Raw genomic sequence first — 23085 nt, 5'->3', positions numbered from 1 at the left:
ATAATTCGACGTAATTGAAAGATAGAAAAACAAAACCTCTCAGTTCAATGTTTGACGATCGAACCCCGGAAACGACTGGCTGCTGTCCTAAAGACGTCCTGGACCTGGCGGTCGAGGAAGGGGTGAGATGTAAGGGCTTCCTCCTATGAAATGGATTGAATAGACATGATAACGGACAGCTAACTCCTTCTCATCTAGTGATTTTTGTCTCAAGCTTAGAAATTCCTTTGAATTGTCATCTCTCCTAGGTCCTTTCTCAGCTGCCATGCCTACTTTTCCTTACCGGACTCCCATCTGATGCTATATCTTCACGTAAACAGCTGCCGTGCCGTCTTTCAAATTCTTTTCTCAGCGTCTTAGTTAATGACATACCCTCCGTCTACCGAAAGCGCGGCGCCGTGGATGAACGTTGCCTTGGAGCTGCAAAGAAACAAAACTGCATCGGCGACTTCTTGGGGCGTTCCCTTACGCTTCATGGGTGCTACTGCAATAATGGGGTCGTCTGTAGAGACCTCACTTGTCATCGGGGTGCTGTCGTCGTTAGCATCCCGGCATTGAGCGCTGTGAGTTTGGTAGACTTACTCAATAATTCCGGGGCAGACACAGTTGATTCTGATGTTGTACTTTGCATACTGTCCGCTCTTAGCCTTTTCCCTTGTAGGAAGTGTAATAAAACTCACATCAACAGCATCACTCTTGGTGAGACTCAGTATAGCTGCCTTGGAGGCACTATAAGCGGCTGCAAGACGCGTCAGAAGTCCGCCATATGAACTAGGACTGAATATCTCACGAGTTTCTGGTCGGCTCACCAGACTAAGGTTGCTGGCAACATTGACAATCACTCCCCTATTACCTGGTCTGCCGTCGTGAGTCTTGAGCGGTTCTTGCTTGATCATCTGAGACAGCTCTGCCTTGGAGCACAACCAGGTCCCACGGTAGTTCGTGGTCGTGATCTCGTCGAATTCAGCCGTCGTGAGAAGATGCGACGGAGCTTTTGGGCCGAACATGCCTGGTAACGTTCAGATTCTCCCCTCGATGAATGCCCCATACTGTGGAAAAAAGCAAGAACTCACCGGCACAGTTGACAGCGTAGTCGATCCGTCCCCATTCCTCAGTCACATACTCCATTCCGGCAGAGACGTCATCCTCGTTGCAGTTGTCGATTTCAATGACAAACGTGCGCGTGTCGCCGTTGGCTTCTCGACACCGGCGGGACGTCTCAGAAAGGCCTTCTTCATCTTTATCGAGAAGGGCGATGCGTTTGCAGCCTTCCCGCGCAAAGGAGACTGCGACCTGGCGTCCGATACCTAGGATTGTAAGCTAAACGAGCTGCATTATGTTTTGTTGTCTTTGGATCGTCACTTGAGACGAGCTGCATGATGCATGCGAGCTGGGGGCAGTTATACGGGTGACATACCGGACGCGGCTCCCGTCACGACGGCGACGCCCTCAAAAAGCGACATCTTTGCCCTGCCAATCATGGAATCTTTCCTGTCGAGCTCGTCGAAGTGTTCAACAATGGTTTCATGCCACAAATATCACACGCGGGTGATCTGCACAGAATGACGATCCTGTGATGCAGATATTATCCAGACGGCATGTAAGTGGACAACCAGCTCCAGCCCAAAAGTCACGGGCAAAGTTGACTCAAAAAAGTAAACCGCAGAGTCAGCGTCAGCACACGTACACACCACACGCACATACACCTGAGCGCACCTTCCCGCCGAACCTCTCGTAATCTTCTGTGGAACTCAATTCAACTCAATCTAGAAAAGCTCGCGAATTCTTCGCTCGGGCCGGCACGGCCTTCCCTTGCTGCCACAGCCCGCTTGGGGAGCTCCTCCTTCGTCCGAAGTTCCCTTCAATTTGCTCCATGGGGCAGAATACCGAGCGAGGGAACACGTAGCTCTACACGCAAAAAGGGCAGGCCGGCCTCAGTAATTCCAAAAAGTCTGGGCTGATGTCCCTGCTCTCTGTGCCAACCACGTGTGCAGAGTTATATGCATAGAAACGGGTTCGCACGGATAACGTGCCCGCGGATCGCACAATTCGTCGTATCCGGGTTTGATGTACATCGACGCCGTGTGGGGACATTTCCGGTTGAAACAAGTCATGACTCCCGCGGAGAACGTTTTCTGGAACAAGCACGGAAGGGCGGTTGGTTGTCATAGCTAGTTGATGACGACTTCGTCCAAGTTGAATGTCTTGCACAAACGACGGGATCTGCAGTTGAACGCCGTGAGTACGGAACCCTCCGTCTATTCTCAAGCTCAAAACCCAAATTCACCAGTAATTACTTTTTTGTTTACCCCATAGTTCCCCAACGCCTTATTCAACAACCCACCCCTTCCCAGCAACCTTGCGCTGCGTAACCTTCTTCATCGGCAAAGGCCACCCCTGCCCACCCACACCTTCGGCGCGGAGATACGGCACAACCCACACCTCCCTCGTGCTCGCCGTCGAACTGATCTCCTTCACCGGCTTGCCGTAGCTCACGAGCGGCGTGCCCTTGGCGAGGCTCGCCAGCTGCCCTCCCGTAACGTCCGTGAGCGTGTGCATCCTCGTCTTGGGCGTCTTCCCCGGGTCGCCCTGCGTCGCGCGCTGCAGGTGCGAGTACACCACCCACTCGGGACACTCCGCGGGGCTGAGATGTGACATCGGCGACGATGGGTGGAGGTAGACGAACTTCTCTGCGTCGTGGCCCACGCCGAGCGGCGAGAGGGGAATGTACGGCACGTCGATCGCGCGGCGCGGCTTGCGGCCCATCTCGGGGGGTATCGGAGACTTGTCGGCGCGGAGGGCGACCTGGTCGATGAAGCCCGCGGCCACCATCTGCTTCAGGTACGCGACCTGCTTGTCTGACGGCGCGTCCAGCTTGTCCTGATACTTGAGGTTCTTGAATGCCGGGATGTTGGCGCGCAGGAGCTCTGTGATTTGGCTGCGTAGCTGCGTGATTTCCTTCATGACCTTGTGCCGCACAAAATGGCTCTCACACCACTGCTCCGTCGGCTCGTGGGCGTACTCGCCGATGACCTGCAGCAGCTTGATGGCGTCGGCGCGGTCGTCGAGGTAGCAGAACTTCTTGTGGGCGGCGTTGAAGGCGCGGCGGATCTGGGCCTGGCGGTCCTCGGCAAGCATGTCTGCGTTGGTGCGGAACTCGTCGTCGCCCTTTGCCGCGAGCGCGGGGATGGCCTGGTGTTCCGGGACAAAGATCTCTGCCGCGGACAGAGCGGCGACCATCATGATTGTGTAAGGGAGGCAGTCGTGCTGGTGGCCGACAAGGAGAATACGCGCGAAGCGCGGCGAGAGCGGGAAGATGGACATGGTCGATCCGATGCGCGTGACCTGGCCCTCTGGTGTGATGGCAGAGAGATATGTGAGGAGCTTCTCCGCCTTGCGCAGACCCATGCGGTCTGGCGGGGTGGGAAAGGGGAAGTTGACAACGTTGGAGAGGTTCATGGACTTGAGCTGGAGGACGACGCCGTCGACAGGCATGCGGAGGATTTCGGGATCTGTGAACTCGGGGAGGTCGCGCTCGTAGACGGCCGAGGAGTAGAGCCTGTAGCAGTGGCCGGGGCCGGTACGGCCGGCACGACCGGCTCGCTGGCTTGCGCTGGCCTTGCTGATCCAGCCAATCTCGTAGGTCTGGACGCCGCTGAGGCGGTCGTATTGACGCTCCTTGGCGCGACCGCAGTCGAAGACGTAGCGGATTCCGGGGATTGTCAAACTGGTCTCGGCGACGTTGGTCGCGAGAATGATTTGACGGGTGTTTTCTGGGGGCTCCTCGAAGACTCTCATCTGTTCTCTGGTCGGCAGAAGGGAGTAGAGGGGCAAAACCTGCATCTTGAGGGGCCCTGTTTCTCCTTCCTCTCCTTCGATCTCAAACTCCTTGTCGTCCTCATCTTCCATTCCGTCGTCGTCGACCTCGTCATCGATTTCGCCAAAGTCTCCGTCCTCAACCTCGCCAAAGTCGATGTCTTCCACTTCCATAGGGGCTTCGGTGGCAGAGATCTGAACCTTAGGGGCACTCGCTCCCGTAAAACCGCCGAACGCAGCCCGCAATTTCTTGCTCAAGTGCATAATCTCGTTCTGACCTGTGAGAAAGACGAGGAAGGCACCGGGTGGCAGCTTCTTGTGACCTCGCATAATCTTCTTGTAGGCCTCGTCAACGTAGTCAGACTGCGTGCGACGGGTAAAGTGTATCGTGACAGGGTGTTGACGGCCCTCCACCTCAACAACAGGGGGCGGCGTCGGGAATAGTGTCGCGTTGTTCGTCATGTCTTCCACTCTCAGCGTCGCAGACATGATGATGATCTTGAGCGGCTTGATATTGGGATCGACCTTGTCCTCGCCCTTGCGGATGTTGTTGATACGGCTGAGCATACCAATCAGGATATCCGTGTTGACGCTTCGCTCGTGGGCTTCGTCGATAATGATGGCCGAGTACTTCTTCAGGGAGAAATCCTGCGCCATCTCTCGCAACAACACACCATCGGTCATGAACTTGACGGCCGTTTTGCTCGATGTTGTGCCCTCGAAGCGGATCTGATACGCGACCCTGTCTTGGTGATCACCCAGCTCCTGAGCCACACGTTTGGACATGCTCACCGCAGCGACTCGACGAGGCTGCGTCACGCCAATCATGCCCGGTGTGTCGGAGTTGGGCGAGCCATAGCCCGCTTCGTACAAAAATTGAGGCACCTGCGTTGTCTTACCGGAACCAGTAGAACCGCACACAACGACAATATCGTTATTGTGGATCATTTCCATGATCCTTTGCTCTTCCGCCACAACCGGGAGCTTCATGCGCACCTCCTGGATCTCGGGAGTTCTCGTTACCGCAACGGCGTAAGCCTTCCGGGCGAGGTTCGTCGTCGGCTGGAGCTCCTGGGGTAGCGGCTCTTGTTCCACAGGTCTTGGCGTGAAGTTTTCGGGCTTGGGTATATCGAGTGCTGTAGTTGATGGTGCGACTGGCTGGTAACCCAGAGCCTGATTCCTCTGAGCGTGCGCCCATGCCTTGAAGGCAGATTGCCTCTTGCTACCCGAATCGCTGTCCTCGTCCATTTCCTCGTCTGAATCGTCGGATCCCTCGCTCGATTCCTCCTCCTCCTCGTCGGATTCCTCTTCTGAGGACTGATCTCCAGAACTCTCGCCACTGTCTTTGCCGTCTCCATCTTCTCCCTCTGAGCTGAAGCCACCCCATTCCTCCTCTGCGTCATCCGCTTTTTCGGTCTCGACAATTGAGAACTTGGATACGACACCGCCTCTCTTCTGACGCTTCTTCAGAACCGGGCGACCGTCATCGCCAACATCCAGCGGGCGCTTCAGACCAGACCCTACGCTAGCAGGAATTTGCGGCTGCGGTTGAGGTTGCGTCTCCGTTTCAGCAACCGGCGCAGGTTCCGAGTTGGCTGTCTCTGCTACTGGCTTCAATTCTGTTGCGGGTACTGTCTTTGGCGCAGGCGCCTTCTTCGGTGCCTCAATCGCTTTCGGAGTCTCTTCCTCGCTCTCATCGCTCTCCGCCTCCGGCGTCTCTCCCCTCTCCTCATACAGCATCTCCTCCGCCTGCTCATCCACCTCCAGACCCGCATTCTTCTCCCTCAGCGCCCGGGTCAAAGCTTGCCTCTTCGTCTCCTTGCCCTGGCCCAAAGACTTGGTACTCGTAAACAGGCTGGTGTCGACTTTTTGCTGCGCCAACTTGGCCAGGATCTCGCGGTTCTCATCCTTGCGCATCTTGGTGGTGATGTACTTCTCCAGGCGCTTCGCCTTCTTGCCGCTGACCTTGGGGCCATCTTTCAACAGGTCGGCCTTGATCTGGGCCCTCTTCTCCAGCAGGCGCTTCTGGTCTTCCGGGAGGATCTCATCGGCGTTTGCGTCCGGGAGGACGGCATTGTCGTCGGCTTTTTGGCGTGCAAGCTTTTTGTGCTTCCGCTCTCTGCGGACAAATTTTCCGGCCATCTTTTATAATTGACGGTTGTTGCAACAACAGAAGCTGGACGTTGTGGCTATTGTGTCGGTTGATCGACTTCAAAATTCCTGACGATGGACCTGGCTCAGAAAATCTCAAGTGAGATTTCGCGGTCTCAAAATCCGGACGAATGCTGTCGGATTCTATAGGGCGCCCCAAAGGAAGCAAATTCGTGACAAAACAAGCGGGGAAATTACTCGGCTTGTTTCAGTACAGAGCCATCATTCAAAGGGTATCAAATGACCGGAAAATGACGAAAGCCAGTTACCTCGTCTTCCAGTATACTTGAAGCCGACAAGATTCGCGACCAAAACGTCTGGAAATTTTTGGGAACAAGGAGTTCTGCCGCTCTGACCGCCTGTCAATGACTCCTAATATGGATTAGCGCGCATCAGGGGGCGATCAGCACCCCTGTCCCGGCCGCTGTAGTGGGGCCGGCGTCACTGAAGGCGCTGCCCATGACGGCGCCGGAGCTCCCTAGCAAAACACACTGGCCGAATTAAGAAGTCATCTTCTCCAGCAGGGAACAAATTCGGAATCATCTATAAACTTGATCCCGTCGAGAAGAAAGATTTCACTTCATCCGTCCTCACCAATATGGACCCTCAAGGCATCAGGGAAGAGCCCTTCCCCGCCCGCAGCAAACAGGAAACTGGCACGGTCAACGGTGTCCCAACGGAAGTCTCGTCCATGGCCTTTTCCGACAAGATCATGATCACAATCTCCCAAGAGGGCAAACTATCTCAATGGGTACTGTGGCATACTAGCCCATAAAGAAAGCTGCAACGCTAACCTCATCCAGATACAAGTACCACTGCAGGCTTCCTCGGGCGGCATGGTCGACCTGAGCCTTCCATCAGCAAGCCGCGGTCTTCTCCCCTCAGTCCATCTCACGCCCAAAACTCTTCTGGGAGGAGGCGGTGATGAGCGTGAGACTCTCGGTCAGCTGTACGCCGCGCAGATTGCCAGTCTCATCTCCACGCGTGACCCGGAGGATCGCAGGACACTGGTTCTCGGGTTGGGTCTCAACAAGGTTGACACAGAGCGAGAGGCGTTTTTCGACACTGTCGAGTTGGTTCAGAAGGTGTTGTGAATTGGGGTTAGGGTTGATGAGATGTGATATCGGCCATGAGGTGGATGATTCCAAAGGAAGCCAACGAAAATACGTTACATTTCCAAACAATAAATAACTGACCCAAATTCTCCCCACCGCAGTTTGGAGACGCTGGCGGTTAGAACTCAGGAGTAAATCGTCTCATGTCATTAGGACCGACTGTGGGCCCAACACTTGATGCTGCGATATCTCGGACTGCTTGCCGTCGATACATTTTGGAAGTCTCTCATCCACGTTTCTGATATGCGCACATTGAGAGTAAATCAATCTCAAATCATATGATAAATAATACATAAGCAGCGACTTTCAAGTATAATACAGTAACCGCACGCCTACTGCTCATGTGGGTGGTGGAAACTCCACCTTCAGAGTAGACCATCGAAGACTTTCATTCATTGAAAGTCGCTGGGCGCGGCATTGGACCGGAAACCCTTACGCAGCCACCCCGCTTGTAAAGCCGATTCGGGAAAAAGTGATGTGGTAGTGAAAAAGTGCGGGCAGCTTGCATGTCAACGGTCAAGAAGTGCGGAGTTCCGAGGTTGCTGGTAAATAAGTGAAGGTGCTCGGGCGATAGACATCATCTGAAATTCGTTCTCCGACATCCTAAACAACAACAACTGATTATTTTACCCAAGTCTGCCTTGTAGTAACTTGAGAAAGGTGATGAAGCGCATTCAACAGCTCGGCCAACAATTGATCTCCAACATGGCCCCTACGAACGTGACCTTAAACAAGAACGGCATCCCGCCCTTTGAGTCCCTCCCCCTCGGCAAGGACGACCCCAGATACTCCGCCTGGGGTCTCTACGGCCGTGACGACGAACTCGGGACCTTGAACAGACTTACCGATGAGCGCGTCGCGGCAGCAGCCAGGAGCGAAATCAAGACAGGAGCCCGGTAAACCACACAAGCCTCTCACGTACCTGATTCCTCGAGACACTGACAGAGACCCCCAAGCGTCTCCCTGAACTGGTCTCTCACAGCCCAGCCCGAACCGTTCTTCGCCCGCCGCTCCTTTCACTTCGAACTCCAGGTCAAAGCCCCATTCCTCGCCAACGATGACATCTGGACCTTCAACTCGCAATCCTCTTCTCAGTGGGACGGCCTCCGCCACTGTGGCTATCAGGAAGAGAAGCGCTTCTACAACGGCATGACCATGGAGCAGATCCACGCCGTTGACGAGGATGGAAAATTGTCGACCGTCAACGGCATTCAAGGTGAGTTGCCCCGTGCAATGAGACCGAGCAGTTGGAGCTGAGTGACATGAAGCCTGGCAAAAGCACGGCATTGTAGGCCGTGGCGTGCTGGTAGACTACCACTCCTGGCGCCTCTCTCAAAACATCACATACGACCCCTTCGCCCACGACTCCATCCCAGCCTCCGAGCTCAAGGCCTGCCTGGAAGCTCAAGGAACGGAGGTCAGATTCGGCGATATCCTCATCGTACGCACAGGTAATCTCTCCAACCCAACGATTCACGCGGGCAGCAGACTCACATGCTTAGGTTTCATGGCATCTCACGCCTCAAAGTCCGCCTCAGACCTTCAGGTCTACCGCGCTGCCGAACCCCAAACCTTCAGCGGCGTGGGCCAGTCGGAAGAGGCCCTGCGCTGGATCTGGGAGAACTTCTCCGCCGTCGCGGGAGACCAGCCGGCCTTTGAGTGTTGGCCACGCAAGGACCCGCGGTACTGGATGCACGAGATCCTCCTTGGCGGCTGGGGCATGCCGATCGGTGAGCTGTTTGACCTTGAAGCTTTGGCTGAGAAGTGCAAGCAGGAGAAGAGATGGAGCTTTTTCGTGTCCAGCGAGCCCTGCCATGTGCCGGGAGGTGTTGCCAGGTGAGTCTCTACCATGTCCTCAGACTCTTCTTGCTAATATTTATTTGTAGCCCACCGAATGTTCTCGCCATTTTCTAGTGATGGCAGCTCTCCTCAGTGTTCATCTTCTTTTCAAGATGGTTGGGGCAAGTGGCACGTGTAATAGGAAATCCAATGCATAATGATATTGACTGTCCTAGCCAGCCTACTATATCAAACACGTTGCAGGAGAGGACCTTTTCGATTAAGAATCGTTTGTATGCGGCCCTCCTGAGATTCGCAGCCGCCTTGTCGATTCTATCTCAGGCTTGAAACACCTATGGCCAAACGACGACGGTAGCTGACTGATACCCCGCAAGCTTCATACTTGAAGATGCTCTCGAGATGTATTCGTGTATCAGCATTCCTGGCTGAAGTAAATGATGAAAGGCATTGCCGAGCCCGACGCCCTAATTTTGCTTTGAACTGCCGAGTGCCCTCTATCATAAACAAGTTCTAACCCCCAGAGCTCTCGCTTCATCCCTTATGACTCTTGCGATCACTAAACATTCTGTCAGCATGGGAATTTCTCCTGGTTGAGCGAATTGACTCACGTGCTCAGTCTCCTAGACAATTGTTGCAGCTTCTTATCGTTGGCAGCATCTTCGGCAGCCTTCTCGAGCGCCTGCTTCCTATCCTCATCTTGCTGCTTCACAACCTCGTCATGGCTGGGAGGAAGCCTCTCGTTCTGCAAATCAACCTTGCGGGCGTCTTCGAATGTGTTGATGGCGTTCTTGATACCCTCAGCACCAAGCATGAGCGTGCCAGCAGGAAGTCTGCCACCGGAGACGGTCTTAAGCTCCGTAACCCTCTCAGACTCCTCACGCAACACCTGGAACACACGCGAAAGACGGCCAATCGCCAAGATCTTGTTCTTGATTGCGCGGCGCTTGTACTCGATGGACTCGGGATCCTGCGTTCCGGAGAGAGGGGGCGACATGGGACCGGGCGATGTGGACGAAGGAGTAGCGTCCTCCTTGAGCTCCTCCTCTGAACAAGTGCTAAGGATCGCGATAAGCATGTCGGTAATCTTCTCACCGACGAACGGCAGCGACCATGTGAAGACATCCATGAAGTTTGGTAGCCAGTACGGGTGGGGCGTGCAGTTGAATTGCCGGATGTTCATGACATTGTTTTCGTACTTCAGAACAGCAGCCTTATTGTTGTAAACATCGAGGTAGTTGGGCGCCGAGAAGATGGTCATGACACTGGGGAAGCCCGTGGTACGCGTCTTGCGATACATTCGGTAGCCTGCATCTTGCGCCTCGTGGGCTCGAATGACGGACAGCAAGTTGTTCTTCTCGAGGAAATTGCATGCGGCCGGGTACGAGAAGAAGTAGGAGCAACCGCGGACATGGTTATGCAGGAAATAGTCGCTGGTCTTTTCTTGTCCAAAGTCCTCAAGAGGGTCGGCCCACAAGATATCGCACATGAGACCCTGAGTGGGCGGCTCACGGAATCGATCGATCTGAACCGTCTTGTTAGCGCGTGTGTGATGGCAGGTCTGGAACAAGATCAACTAACGCTACGCAGGTCATCCAGAGTGTGCAACTCAGGACTCAGGCCACCGTGGATACACAAGAATTGCTTGTTCATGACGGCCGCAAGGGGCAGGCAGCAGAAGGACTCCATGCAGGCCTCGTAAATAGACTCAGAGTACTTGTGCTTGCACTCCAGCTTGAAGGTGAAGTAGTCCGTCAAGTGGCGACACTCGTGGTTACCACGGAGCAGCCACAGGGTCTTGGGATAGTGGATCTTCAAGCACCAGAGGTACAGGACACACTCAATACTGAAGTAACCTCTGTCGACGTAGTCACCGAGGAAGAGGTATCGCGTCTCGGCCGGGTCGCCACCGACCTCGAACAGCTTCATCAGATCGTAGTACTGGCCGTGAACGTCACCGCAAACAGTGATGGGCGCATCCATCTCGAGCAGGTTGGGCTCGGCGCGGAGCAGCTCGGTGGCGGTTCTGAGGATCCATAGGGCCTGCTCCTCGGTCAAGCGACCCTCGCGATAGAAGTGCTGCTTCAGGAAGTTGATGTTGGGCTTCGTGTGGGTTTCGTCCTCGAAGAACTGCTCGTCGGAGGGGGTGAACATGGCAGGAGCTTGGACATCTAGGAGAGGAATCGGGGGTTAGCGCGGGATTGATCGTCGGGCGGGGCTTGATTGCAATAGAGCGAGGGGCATCGTGACGCAGTCTGAGGCGGGGGAGGAGTGATGTCGTCGACAGCAGAAGCGGCGTACCTTTGCAAACTCGCTCCATGGTGTTGACTTGGGTGCCATCTTCCATGGTGTGGATAGTGAAGTCGATCTCGGGGAGGGGCTTCTTCTCGCGAATGGCGCGAATGGCATTGTCGACCTGCTGGTTGCGACGGTCGTCGGGACCAGGCGCGCTGCCTTCGGGGTCCATGATTGCTGGCTGGTGGGTTGAGGCGAGGTAAGGGGGAGAGAAGTCAAGTGCTGGTCGAGGGAATCGGTCGGGTATCGATGATGCAGAGCAAGTGAGCGGTGAAGGACGGTAAGGATAGCACCAGCTCCTGATCAAGTCGCGATGGGCCTACAAAGAGGCGAGCTGGGTGGCGACAAGACGTTGGGCACGAGACGGGCGAGACCAGGCTTCGAAGCAATGCGAGGCGTGGTGAGGCGAGGGGTAAAAATTGAGGTGAGGAAAGATAGGGCTGAGAAGGGGGAGATGGGTGAAGGGGATGGGACGGGATGGGATACGCAGTACTGCACTCGGCAAGGTCCAGTCCAGTGTCCAGCGTTCGGCAGGTTTGCAGTGAGGTGTGCAGCAGCAGGTCGCCAATTTGGTGCTCCAGTTTCGCAGTCCTTGGTACCTTAGGTGAGCTGCGGGAGGTAAAGTCAGCCACTGATAGCATTTAGAATGGCGAATCCACCGGTTCTCTAGGGGTGCAGTTGCTAAGGTAAGCTGCTGCCCGCGCGCGGGAGGGGAGCTGGAACGCACACCTCAGATGAAATGGCAGGTGGCAGGCCGACCGAAGACGTGTCCGCGGACGGCGGGGTGGGCAGGGCAGGTAGAAGAGACTTGGGGTCCCACTTTCTTCACGCGTGTATGCAAGTACCGGGAACACTGCTCTTGCTGCTACGAAGGAATACCCGAGCCTCGATTCAGACGCTCACTGTGCAGTGTCCTTCCTGCTGGTCCCCTCTTCCTGTTTCCTCTGGTCGAGTGTCGTCTGAGAGGCAGCCGCATGCTGGTGCAGCCTGTCAAAGGCGTCCAGTTGCCTCTTCCACCCCCACATGGCCACAAGAACAGCGCCAAGCACGTTAGGTTCGAGGAAGTACCAGGTACGTATCCTCGAGAGAGGTCCCTCGACCTTCCCCTCCCCCTCATCACTGGCGCTACCTTACCTTACTTTTTCCACTTGGCTCCAGCCTCCAATCCTGCTCCCGTCGTATCTTTCTTTGTTGTGCTGTAATAATCAGGAGCACCAGAATTCCCATGCTTCGGATTGGGTGGTTTCCCTTTCGCTTCAATTGTCTTTGCAACTTCCTCCCACCATCAACGCAACCAGGGAACACGGCATATATCACGCGACACGATCGATCTCGCATCTACGCCAATTGGCATCAATTCTTGATCTCATTTAAAGTCTCTAGTTTCTACTTCTTTCCGGCTCTCCAACCGTCTAATACATGGGTATTCTGGGCTTTATTCTCCACCCACTGCACAGACTCGGATTCAGACGCCGTTATTCAACGGGCCATGACCGACTTGCAAGATTGGTCGCGATCTGAATCTCAACTTCTTTCGGCTTTATGCATATCGCTCAATTGTCTGACGCGGTCGCTGTTCTCCTCCGACTTCGTGCAGCTTGTGAGCCACTTTCGCAGCCAAAAACTTATCACCGACATCTGCTTCATGGCAAGCAGTAGCCTCCGTCGACGGTGATGTCGCAGCCAGTCGTGTACGAGGCAGCGTCCGAAGCAAGGTACAAATAGGCGCCCTTGAGCTCCCTGGGCTCTCCTTCACGTCTGCCAATTGTCAGCCACGTCACAAGCACGCTTTTGTGTGCCATCAACTTACCCCATAGGTGTCTTATTTCTCCACTGCTTCTTGGACTCTTCCGGGACGAAGTCGGTGATCTCGGTCTTGATGTAACCAGGAGAGACTGTGTTGACGCGGGCAAAGTCGACCCATTCAACAGCCAAACTCTTGCCTTTCCAACTTATTAACTTCGCACCACCCAAGACTCACAGGAATACTCACAAAGGTGGATCACGGCCGCCTTGGAGGCGTTGTACACCGCCTGCGCCTGTGGCACGTTCACAATGTGGGCACTCATGCTGGCAGTCGCAATGAAGCTGCCATACGTGAAGCCCTCGAGAGGCTTGCCGTCGAGCGTCGTGCCCTCCTTCTTCTGTCGGCGGAAATGAGTGCCGGCAACCTGGGCGCAGTAAGTTGTGCCATTGACGTTGACGGCCATGACCTTATCGCCCTTATCCATGGGCCCGTCAATCAAAGGGCCCTCCTCCCAGGCAATGCCTGAGTTGGCGACGAAAATATCCAAACGGCCGTTGAACTCAGAGACGATCTGCTGGACGGACTCTTGAATCGATTCGTGGGATGTGACGTTCACCTGGTACGCTCTGCCTGCAAAGAGAGGTCAGCAACTCAGCTCCAGCCATGCCGCCAACCGCAACACAAACATTGGACGCCGTACTCCTTCTCGATCTCGGCTGCTCGTTCCAATGCTTTCTTGTTGCTGTTGTACCAAATGGCAACGTTTGCGCCAGCCTCGGCATAGGCGTGGGCAATGTTCAGACCAATGCCAGCGCCCGCGCCGGAGACGATGGCCGTCTTGCCCTTGAGTGAGAACAACGGCAGCACACGGTTGCCGGCCGGCGGCTCTGTGGCGTTGTTCTTGAACGCGCCGTCTTTCATGTCGGCCATATTTACGATTGTCGTTGAGAAGGGCTGAAATCTTGCGAATCTGCTGGCGGTTGCTGCACGAGGGACACAGAGGACTCGAGGCCGTGAGACGGCGGCGCGGAGGACGGAACCGAACATTTTATTGAGCAGCGGCAAGAAGAATATGCCGCAAGAGGGCCTTGAGTTCTTTTTGTCTGACTTGGTTTGACAGGGTTCTAGGGAGAAGCTTCACCGCAATCTGAGGGTCTTTGAGGATTCCGCGAGAGGGTCACGAAGTACGAAGTGTGCGAGGGGAGGAGCAAGCTAATACTAATACCAGTATGGTCGGCGCGCCGCGGCAATGAGCGCCCCTGGTTCATGCGACTTGGGCCGACGGAACAATCTCGAGCGAGGTGACGCGGTGGAGCTTCGAGAAGGGGTAGCTGTGCCGCCGCACCGCCAGGATGAACGGATGGAGGGGTAGCAAAGGCGGTCTCCAGGTCGTGTCATTGGCATCATGGCCGCCGTCATTGACCCTGAAGACGGCACGGCACTAATTAGGGCGACGGCCGCTTCTGCATGTCGCATGTGTCTTCAACAACCTCGGGCGCCGCCGGGGGGTGGTGTGGGGGTGCATTGGTGCCATGGGGGCCCGGGGTTCGGGGGTATTCGGGTCACATTGCTCCAGATTTGGCGGTTTCCAACATGCTAAAGTTGATTCTACCGCGGGCAGATGCTGGGACGGAGGGGCCTGAATCGCGGGGCCATCGGGGCTAAAACGATACCCGCTTCAACTCGACTGGCGCGCTTCTAAGTTCTGTCTTTCAAGGTCCAGCCTGCCTGGCCCGCCATCTTCGTGAAGGGCTCATATCAATGCCTCTGACCTATGTGTCTGCGTCTCTCATGCCAATGCTTTCGCCTTTCGCCTTTCGCCTTTCGCCTTTGTATGCACTCTTTCCCTGATGCAACTGTCACTCGCCATGCAATGCTCAGTATGCGCTCTCTCATCCGACAACCCTGTCTAAGATTTGTTGACGAGGGAAGTTTGTGTTTCTCCAGCGTGAAATGAAATCGTCTCGGCAGACTGGCGCAAGTCAGAGGAACATTTTTCATTCTGATCGCTCGAAGTGTAAAACTTACTGTAACCACCACAGATGCGTCTTCTTCCTTCAAAAGCACTCCGTCCATGCATCACGCGCCAATTGTCAAAGACTGAAGGAAACACACAAAAGTCAGCAAAGCACGGTCACAGCTAGAGCCTGTTCCACCTGCGGGGACCACACTTACTCAGCACTCTGCCCGGCGTGAGCTGCGTCCAAAACTCCATGTCGGGCCGCTTGAGAATCTCGTTCCACTTGCGGGCTGCCGCGTACCACTCCTCCGGGGCGATATCCTTCGTAAAGGGCACGACGCCGCGGTCGTCGTTGTTCCACCGCACACGGTGCACCTTCCCCGAGAGGGGATGGAGCTCGAGCACGGGGTACAATCTGTCGGGCGAGATGGTGATGCCCTCGTTGCCGCTGGCGTGCCAGGGCAGGCGCAACATGGTGAGGATGTCGAAAGCTTTCTCGTCCTCCTGCTTGAGGACGTTTGCGGCGTGGAAGCCGTCCACGAGGAGCGACTTGCCGCCTAGTTCGCCGTCGGCGGAGGGCTCGCTGCCTGGCGGGGCCTCGTGGGAAAGCATGTGGAAGGCTTGCAGGCCGGCGGGGTCGGTGAAGTAGGTGGTGTCGGTGTGCGCCGGGAGGGCGATGTTGGTGTAGGCCGTGTCGGCCATGGCCATGTCGGGGATGAAGTCGTAGAAGCCGCCGTAGTGCGTCTCGCGGATGAATGCGATTCTCTCCAGGACTTCCTTCGTGGCGCTGGGCGTGTCGAAAGGGACGCCGTCGACGAAGGCGAAGCCTCGCTCACGCTATCGTGGTTGTTCCACTTCAGCTATTGGCTTCCTACACAAAGTGAAAGGATTGGCTTACAATCGTGTTTGTCAACTTGGCGACACCGGAGTCTTTCTCTGGGAAAAGCTCGTTGTATTGGATTGTGGGGGGGTCTTGGTGATTTTGTTGGATCCCGTATTTAAACCTGGACCGTCAGCAGGACGATTCTTCTCTTGAAGGTGAGGACGACGCTTACTTGATGTCTTCCAGTGGACGGCTGTTACGGTATAGGTAATGGTTCAGAAAATCCCAGGTGTAAAAGCTCTCGTGGTTATCTTGGTTCCCTGCCCCCCCCCCCCCCCTTGGCGTCTCAGCGTCATCTTGGTGAGTTCACTGGAGAATGATGGAGACGTACACTTGATTTTCAGTCCCTTATTGTCACGCTCGATTTTCAAAGGTTGAATGTCCTCATTGATCTGCCATCTCAAGGTTCAGTTGGGATGATTTTGAGTTGAGTGAGTGAGAGAGAGAGAGAGAGAGATAAGTGACGTACAGCGAAGGTATCGAAGTTTCTCTGCATGGTGTCCTGGTTCACGCATTGGCTGCATCGGCAGTTGTCCCTTTATACTTCATCAACGGGCCGCAACTCTGACGGGCCGAGAACCAACATACCTCAACCAAAAGTGCGGGCTGCATCGGAAAAGTCACGCAGTCAGCGGTGAATCTCAGACTGGTGCATTGCTGCTTCATCGAGCTGTCGGCGCTGGGGGCGGGACGGCGAGAAAGCCAACTTACAGTGTCGTCCGGCGTGCTCGGCTGTTGCGCCCAACTTCGAACTCGATGCCGGGCTTGGTGGTCTTGACCTTGGCAATCTTGTTCTCGTAAACAACACGCCGGGCAGCGGTGATTGCGGAAAGCTGTCTTGAGGCGGCGTTCACACGGAGGCGCGGTGCGGCGCTCAACGCAGGACGCGCGAGACTACTACGAACAAGCTTCAATGTGAGACCACTTTCGACTTTCACGTGTCATTCGCAACGCCAATTGAAGAGAGAAATGCAGAATAGAGAATGGCATTTTGTTTTTTCGCCGTTGCTGGCGATTGGGAAATCCCATACCTTCCGGCTCGTAAGCCGATTTGTCTGAACGACATTGTTATCGTGGGGGGTCGGTGGAAGGGTTGCTGCCAGGTAGAACTCTGATCGCGCCGAAGTGGATGTGATTATGGGCAGAGTTGGAGCAAGTTCGGAGGCGGCGGGGGATGAGGTAGGGGCCGGGATATTGAAAGTCGACGTTTGTATTTGTTTGAGAAATGCGACGGATCTGAGTCGGCATCGGGTGGAGGGAGGGATGTCTACTTTACTTAGGTAGTCTTTTCCTGGGGGAGGCTCATGTCGTGGTGTGTTTGGAGGGACATCCTCCACCTCAGGCACATGATGCCCCCACTTATACGTCGAGATATGGCATAGGCAGAGTGAAGAGAGCCGAAATGCTTCGGTTTTGCACTGACATCGGCTGATTGCTAGGTGGGAGGTTTTCGGGGCATAGCGGGGAAGGTTGCCCCCCAGCGGAGGTGTTCTCTGCCCAGAGAGTTGAGGTGCGCTAAATTCGAGGTTGTCCTAGGCGTACGCATGTGCTGTGGGCCCTCCATCTTCTTGGCTGCCCGCTTCATTGCAGTGTGCCTTTGGCCCATTTTACAACCTAAGAAACCTGGAAACCACACGAATCGTCTCACAACGTGGACTTGCTTTGTCTGTTTCTTTCATCAAGCATCTCCAACATGGGTCCTGTCCAACACCAAGTTCCAATTTTACGGCGGCCCACTTGACAAGCGCCTCGAGCTCTTTTCCCCTACGGCTCGCCACGTCGTCAACCGGAGAAGAGAGTGCGCCTCGCTTCTCCCGCATCGTGTCTGATCGTCCCTAGACCGCTTCCGAGACCAATTGGGGCCTGAAAATCCGTTCAAGCGGGATTCTTGTTACTCCCCCATCGCGTGGCAGAAATAGCCGCCGTGTCCGACTCCTTGGGACTGTTGGAAGTCCTACGGCGACGACAGCCACCCGAATTTCGGGGACGTGGCAGAGAGGGGATGGGATCTCCCAAACCCCCCTGCCGCCCTCAAGCGCCGGAATCTCCAACCCGGCATCTCCCAAGACCAGGATCTCTCAGAGCAAACAGGCCAAAAACGAGAAGGAGTGCATGGCACTCTGCTCTCCTTCGCATCTTCGTCCACTCACATGACTCAAGCGGTTCCGGCACTCTGGTTCAGATGCCTGCCCACCGTTTTTTAGTCTCGTCTCCTGCACGTTGGGAGTTGCTGCTTGTTGGTGCTCGTTGTTTGCATCGCGCGTAGGGGGCTCTTCTCATTGGCCGTGCTGGCGACGAGAGAGCAGAGACGACGCAGAGAACATCAAACCCAACATCGCGCCAGAGTCTGCGTTGCGGTTGGCTGGGTTTGTCCATCTGGTACCAACAGCTCTCTTTTTGGTGTTCTCATTTGCAAGGAACAAGATGTTCATATACCATCATGTCCCTTCTCTGGACATGATCACGCCGAGTGGCGGCTTTTCTTTGAGCTGTGCTGTCGAAGCTCTACATTAGACCTTTTTGTGTCAGTCTTTTTGATATTCTATTTATCTCCCAATTACTACATAATGTTTCCAACCCTACTTTGGCGCAAAGTCTGTGTCTTTGCAGGGCTAGTCTGCCATAATCACTTCACCTCTGGCCTTGAGTTTACACCCTTATCCCAACCCCACGATACCCTCTCTCTTACACAGAGAGCCTCATCACGACCCAACGCCAGCTGCCCCGTCGATGGGCATGTTGCCTGCGGTAATGGCACCCCCGACTACTTCTGTTGTTCCAGCGACACGACATGCATGGTCTTAGCATCCAGCACCACTGCCCTGTGCTGTCCCAAAGGCGCATCATGCAAGGCCATCACCACCATAACCTGCGACATCACCAAGCAAGACGTGGTTGAAAATCCGGGTAGCGTGATACACACCACGAATCTCGGCGAATCTTTACCGAAGTGTGGGAAGCAGTGTTGTCCGTTTGGCTACAAATGCCGTGGCGGATCTGCCTGCGTGTTGGATGAGGACGAAGAGACCAGAAGCACCACCAGCACAAACACCATTGTCACGAGAACAAAGAGCAATTTGGTCTCCACGACATCTGGTTCCAGTCTCGTAAAGACCACTGCATCAGAGGCAACTGAGACAGCAACCACCGTTGCCGAAGGGCTTCCGGCGTCGAGAACCCCGTCCGTCACCGGAGTCCAGCAGATTCCTACACCGTCAGAGACAGAAACCCCAGCGGCCGCTAATTCGGAAAAGACCACATCGGGGGGTGTGATAGCGGGCACCACTGTTGCAGCCGTCGCCTCCGTGGCAGGTTTGACTTGCCTGCTCTGGCTCAAACGACGCTCCATCTCCGAAAAGGTCGGCTCCGCCAAGTTCCCCCGCCCATGGCAGCAACTCGGCCAGAACAATTCTGACCAGGACGTCGCACTGCCGCGATACAACTCTCCACCGCCGGCGTACGCCGTACAGCAGCGTCCGCCTACCAAGCAGTACACGTTCAAGCACTATAGCCCAGAGTCAATAGGCGCGGACCAGCCGGTCGAGCTGCCTGCTACGCCGGTTTCTTTCAGCATGTGGAACCCTCGCAGTCCTCGCAGTCCCAGGCGGCCACGGTCTCACTTCGAACCGTACCGGCGTCCTGAGTAATGCCGACAGAGGGAACGCGTGAGACGGGGGTTCACTTCTTCTTTTGTATATACACACGCGGGTTTACACTTACTTTCATGAGCGACGAGACACTCTGTACAATACCACGGGAGGGAGCAACTTTGAAATAGATTCAAGAAAAGTCTTTTGCCTACTAGAAGATATTCGCTGTTCCTGTTCCTTCGCTTCTTCTGTGCTTAAGAGTTCCATGATGGCAGGTATTCATTCTATATCTTCCAAAGTTCGGCAGATCATCCAGATAACAACTCGACATCCCAACCTTACGGTCTCTCTGTCCTCTCGAAAACCCCCTCACATCACCCAAGTCCACCTCCACCCGCCACGATGGCGTACGAAGACCCAGACAAGTTCATCTCCGACAGCACCCTCTTCTTCCTCCCCGGCGCCATGATCCTCTGGCTCCTCATCTTCATGATTGTCACCCTCAGCTACAGCGTCAACAGCCCGCCCAAGATCATGCCCCGGGCGGTGAACCTCGGGCTCGTGGGCGTCGCGAGCGTCTTCATGGGCCTCTGGCTGCTGGGCCTCATGGTCTGCTACTGCCGCGGCACGTTCCTGAAGGGCCGGTCGGGACGGGACGTGGCGCCGAAAGCGCCCGGCTGGGGCGAGGACATGGAGAAGAGGATGTGTAAGTTGGAGGAGCAGACGAAGCCGCCGACGCCGCTGCCGGGACAGGCACAGCGAGCCCACCAGAATGCACAGATTAAACAGCGGGATGAGCGGTTGTTGAGCCAGTCGCAGCCTTTTCAAGAGCGACCAATGCAGCAACCCACTCACCCTCAGAGTTTCCAACCACTTTATTCTCAGGGAATTCCAACACAACCACAGCCTCTTGGACAACAGCAGCCCCTTCCACAACAACAACAACCTCATCCATACCCAGTACAACCAGAACCTGTGCGTCATTACAAGGCCTTCCAACCACAAGCTCAGCAGCAAACCCAACAACAAGCCTATCAAGATGGTTTACGACGCCATCAATCAAGACCCATGCCTGACGGACCGAGGGACATGCCCCCGTCACAACACAGATCTCGCAACCGCCAACCGTCTCCCGGCCGTGCAAACCGATACCCACCTCTCACGAGCGGTTACAACTACAGTATCCAGAACACCCCGATTATGATGTATCATCCTCCTCGCTCCTCAAGCCAGCCTCCTAGGGTCCGGTCGACCGTGCAGGAAGTCTCAGAGAGCCCTGGCTCGCCGCCGAGAGGAAGAGTGAGTCGCCGCCAGGGTTCCGACAATTTGAGACGGAGTCGCAGTTCGCCTCCTCCCGGAGAGGCCTTGCAGAGCGGAAGGCATTGGGAGCCTGCTCAAGATCATCACAGACCATTTGCACAGAATGATGCTTCATTGCTAGCATCCCCTGACTCGGCAACTAGGATAGCCATGACGGTGAGTTGTTTCAATTTGGGTTGAGATTCAGGGGAGTCCGTAACTGACTGCAATGCAGGTCAAACCGCTTAACATCAACAAGCAACCTAGTCAGCGTAAGGCGCATGTTGGGTCTTCTCGATCCAACAGCAGAACGAGGAGACAAGATGAATTCAATGCGCCAGATACTATGGTATCTATGATGCCTGACGCTTTGTACAGGGGAGATGGATATCCACCAGTGTCTGCTCCATCGTCGCCTCCGCAGGTTTGTCAGGCAGCCCCAAGCCGGCAAAATATGCCTGCTCCAGATGATGTGCCAGTGGTACATGGTCTTCCTCAAACATCCAGCACTGCCCAGAAGACAGAGCTTTCTAGGAACTTTTCTCAAATGAGCTTTATAAAAAATGTAGGTGACAAGAACTGTATGGGTAGAATTTCCTGGATGACTAACCGTGATGAGTAGGCAAATTGTTGAGCTAGAATATTTGATTACAATGAGCTTCTTTCTTTAGTCGATGGATGTTCTTCAACAAGTAAACCTCAGAATTGTCCGTGCAAATAAGACATTCCTAGCGTTATTGACTTGAGATATTTCGAATGTGAGCAAACCCTTCGTGTAACTACCAGAGCTCGCCGCATTGCAATGTCATCTTGTCTAATCATGGCTCATTCTCATCCAAAGGAACGCAGTCAGTTCCTGGGCCCGAAGAAACTTCTGCATACGAACTCCTCGAACATTTCATCGTTACACAAGCCCACAGCTCAGACCTCAAGCTCCTTCACATGAACTCAATTCCACAACTCCTGTTCGTTTGACGTTGTGCCTAAGAATGAGGGGAAACGTCAAAGTCACGCGCAGTTGTCGTCCGATGTAAGAAAGGGGGCTGAGCTGCGTGGAGGCCCGGGTCCTTGGAAGCTCGAGCGCCCCAGGGAGTGCCTGGTCTCGTGCGCATGAGCTATCCAACCATGACATCTCTTGGCCATGGAACTTCCGCGAACCTACATGCTATACCACAGAATGGATGGAGGGGGAATAGTAGGTTCGGTCGCGTCGGTAGGAGGGGGGTTTCGTCATCAGCAACCACCCCGTCTGTGAGCTCTTATAGATCCGACTATCGTCTCAAAGCAACGCTGTCTTCTTCATGTCACCCAATGTGTCATTCAGAGTGATCCAAAGCTACCAGACCCCTTCACACGATACACCAAAACAGAGCGAGCACACCTCGGCGATCGAAGCGCGAAAAGATGGCTGAAGAAGCGCCGTCCTCCTGGACAGACACAATCTATAACCTCAACCGCGGCGACCTCGACGCCGAGCTCGAGCGCCTCGCCTTCAATCACTTCAACCTCTGGACCCCCCTCACCGGCGACGTCCTGCCCCCCCAAATCCTCAAGCACATCCTCTCAAAAGAGCGTCCCCGCGTCGCCGACGTCGCGACAGGAAGCGGCGTCTGGCTGGCGTCCCTAACGGAGATCCTTCCCCCGCGCGCGGAGCTGATCGGCTTCGACATCGACCCGCTCAAGTTCCCCCCGCGCCCGCCGACGCCGCCAATCCCCCCGCCGCCGGTGTCGCCGCCGCTCCGGCCGCAACAGCCGAGCCTGGATTTCCGCGTCCACGACGTGCTGGAGCGCTTCCCCGAGGACGCGCGGGGCACGTTCGACCTCGTGCATGTGCGGCTGCTGGCGCTGGGGCTGAAGACGGACGACTGGGACGTCGCGGTGGGGAACCTGGTCGAGCTGGTCCGGCCCGGGGGCTGGGTATTGTGGGAGGACACGGCGGACCTGTTCATACGGGCGTATCCGCCGAGCAAGGCGTATGACGAGTGGTGGTGGGCGATCATGAGGCATGGCGCGCGGATCGGGAGGGATCCTTTGTAAGTTGTGTCCCCTCCTGCGGTTGAGGAGCTGTCTCGCTGACGAACCGACAGTATGCCCTCTGGCCTCTCCCAAAAGTTCGAAAACGCCGGGCTGCAGAACTGCGAGCAGAAGATCTGGAGCTCGTGGGCTGCGGACAAGGGGTTGCAGGAGAACGCGACCGCTGCCATTCAGAAGCTTGTCAGGCCGTCGCTGGCGGCGGTGATACAGGACGGCGGCGCCGAGACGATCAAGGATTCGGGAGATATCAGTCGGATCGAGAGGGACATCAGGAGAGACGTGGACGAGAGGGGTGTTCAGGTTGGGCTGGATTACTTTTGGATTTGGGGACAACGGCCATATTGATGCCACCTGTGGTTCGGATCTCCTCTCCTATGTATGTACTGATGGCACACACG

General features: G+C 55.4%; 10 protein-coding genes across 10 annotated transcripts; 5 read left to right on the top strand and 5 right to left on the bottom strand.

Moving 5' to 3' along the window:
* Positions 1–356: 356 nt before the first annotated feature.
* Positions 357–1463, bottom strand: xecD-0 (2-(R)-hydroxypropyl-CoM dehydrogenase; the record flags this gene model as incomplete). Its single annotated transcript, XM_037319875.1, has 6 exons — positions 357–531; positions 583–632; positions 681–739; positions 791–1009; positions 1074–1307; positions 1418–1463. 6 exons carry the CDS (start codon positions 1461–1463, stop codon positions 357–359), a joined length of 783 nt encoding a protein of 260 aa, XP_037181012.1.
* An 865-nt stretch (positions 1464–2328) lies between these two features.
* Positions 2329–5958, bottom strand: CGCA056_v004619 (putative ATP-dependent RNA helicase; the record flags this gene model as incomplete). Its single annotated transcript, XM_037319874.1, has 1 exon — positions 2329–5958. The coding sequence occupies one exon, from the start codon at positions 5956–5958 to the stop codon at positions 2329–2331; it is 3630 nt and encodes a 1209-aa protein (XP_037182072.1).
* Positions 5959–6565: 607 nt separating this feature from the next.
* Positions 6566–7061, top strand: CGCA056_v004618 (uncharacterized protein; the record flags this gene model as incomplete). The annotated part of the gene is made up of 2 exons (XM_037319873.1): positions 6566–6718; positions 6771–7061. 2 exons carry the CDS (start codon positions 6566–6568, stop codon positions 7059–7061), a joined length of 444 nt encoding a protein of 147 aa, XP_037182071.1.
* A 726-nt stretch (positions 7062–7787) lies between these two features.
* CGCA056_v004617 (uncharacterized protein) lies at positions 7788–9060 on the top strand (the record flags this gene model as incomplete). The annotated part of the gene is made up of 5 exons (XM_037319872.1): positions 7788–7978; positions 8039–8298; positions 8351–8533; positions 8585–8918; positions 8997–9060. 5 exons carry the CDS (start codon positions 7788–7790, stop codon positions 9058–9060), a joined length of 1032 nt encoding a protein of 343 aa, XP_037182064.1.
* Positions 9061–9413: 353 nt separating this feature from the next.
* Positions 9414–11346, bottom strand: cna-1 (Serine/threonine-protein phosphatase 2B catalytic subunit; the record flags this gene model as incomplete). Its single annotated transcript, XM_037319871.1, has 4 exons — positions 9414–9438; positions 9491–10404; positions 10461–11050; positions 11181–11346. 4 exons carry the CDS (start codon positions 11344–11346, stop codon positions 9414–9416), a joined length of 1695 nt encoding a protein of 564 aa, XP_037182063.1.
* Positions 11347–12817: 1471 nt separating this feature from the next.
* lxr3-2 (L-xylulose reductase) lies at positions 12818–13851 on the bottom strand (the record flags this gene model as incomplete). Its single annotated transcript, XM_037319870.1, has 4 exons — positions 12818–12932; positions 12985–13117; positions 13168–13551; positions 13608–13851. The coding sequence occupies 4 exons, from the start codon at positions 13849–13851 to the stop codon at positions 12818–12820; spliced, it is 876 nt and encodes a 291-aa protein (XP_037182066.1).
* A 1210-nt stretch (positions 13852–15061) lies between these two features.
* cbs-1 (Trimethyllysine dioxygenase) lies at positions 15062–16260 on the bottom strand (the record flags this gene model as incomplete). Its single annotated transcript, XM_037319869.1, has 5 exons — positions 15062–15718; positions 15780–15885; positions 15937–16015; positions 16096–16156; positions 16234–16260. 5 exons carry the CDS (start codon positions 16258–16260, stop codon positions 15062–15064), a joined length of 930 nt encoding a protein of 309 aa, XP_037182065.1.
* Positions 16261–18559: 2299 nt separating this feature from the next.
* Positions 18560–19411, top strand: CGCA056_v004613 (uncharacterized protein; the record flags this gene model as incomplete). The annotated part of the gene is made up of 1 exon (XM_037319868.1): positions 18560–19411. One exon carries the CDS (start codon positions 18560–18562, stop codon positions 19409–19411), a length of 852 nt encoding a protein of 283 aa, XP_037182068.1.
* A 345-nt stretch (positions 19412–19756) lies between these two features.
* Positions 19757–20558, top strand: CGCA056_v004612 (uncharacterized protein; the record flags this gene model as incomplete). Its single annotated transcript, XM_037319867.1, has 2 exons — positions 19757–20060; positions 20218–20558. 2 exons carry the CDS (start codon positions 19757–19759, stop codon positions 20556–20558), a joined length of 645 nt encoding a protein of 214 aa, XP_037182067.1.
* A 1499-nt stretch (positions 20559–22057) lies between these two features.
* tcpN-0 (N-methyltransferase tcpN) lies at positions 22058–23032 on the top strand (the record flags this gene model as incomplete). The annotated part of the gene is made up of 2 exons (XM_037319866.1): positions 22058–22686; positions 22741–23032. 2 exons carry the CDS (start codon positions 22058–22060, stop codon positions 23030–23032), a joined length of 921 nt encoding a protein of 306 aa, XP_037182070.1.
* Between the last annotated feature and the right edge of the window lie 53 nt (positions 23033–23085).

This window comes from Colletotrichum aenigma, assembly GCF_013390185.1.
Source record: "Colletotrichum aenigma strain Cg56 chromosome Unknown KSG_Cg56_contig03, whole genome shotgun sequence".
NCBI classification, from domain to species: Eukaryota; Fungi; Ascomycota; class Sordariomycetes; order Glomerellales; family Glomerellaceae; genus Colletotrichum; species Colletotrichum aenigma.
Note: the sequence above shows the minus strand (reverse complement) of the source record. Positions and strands in the feature narration are given on the sequence as shown.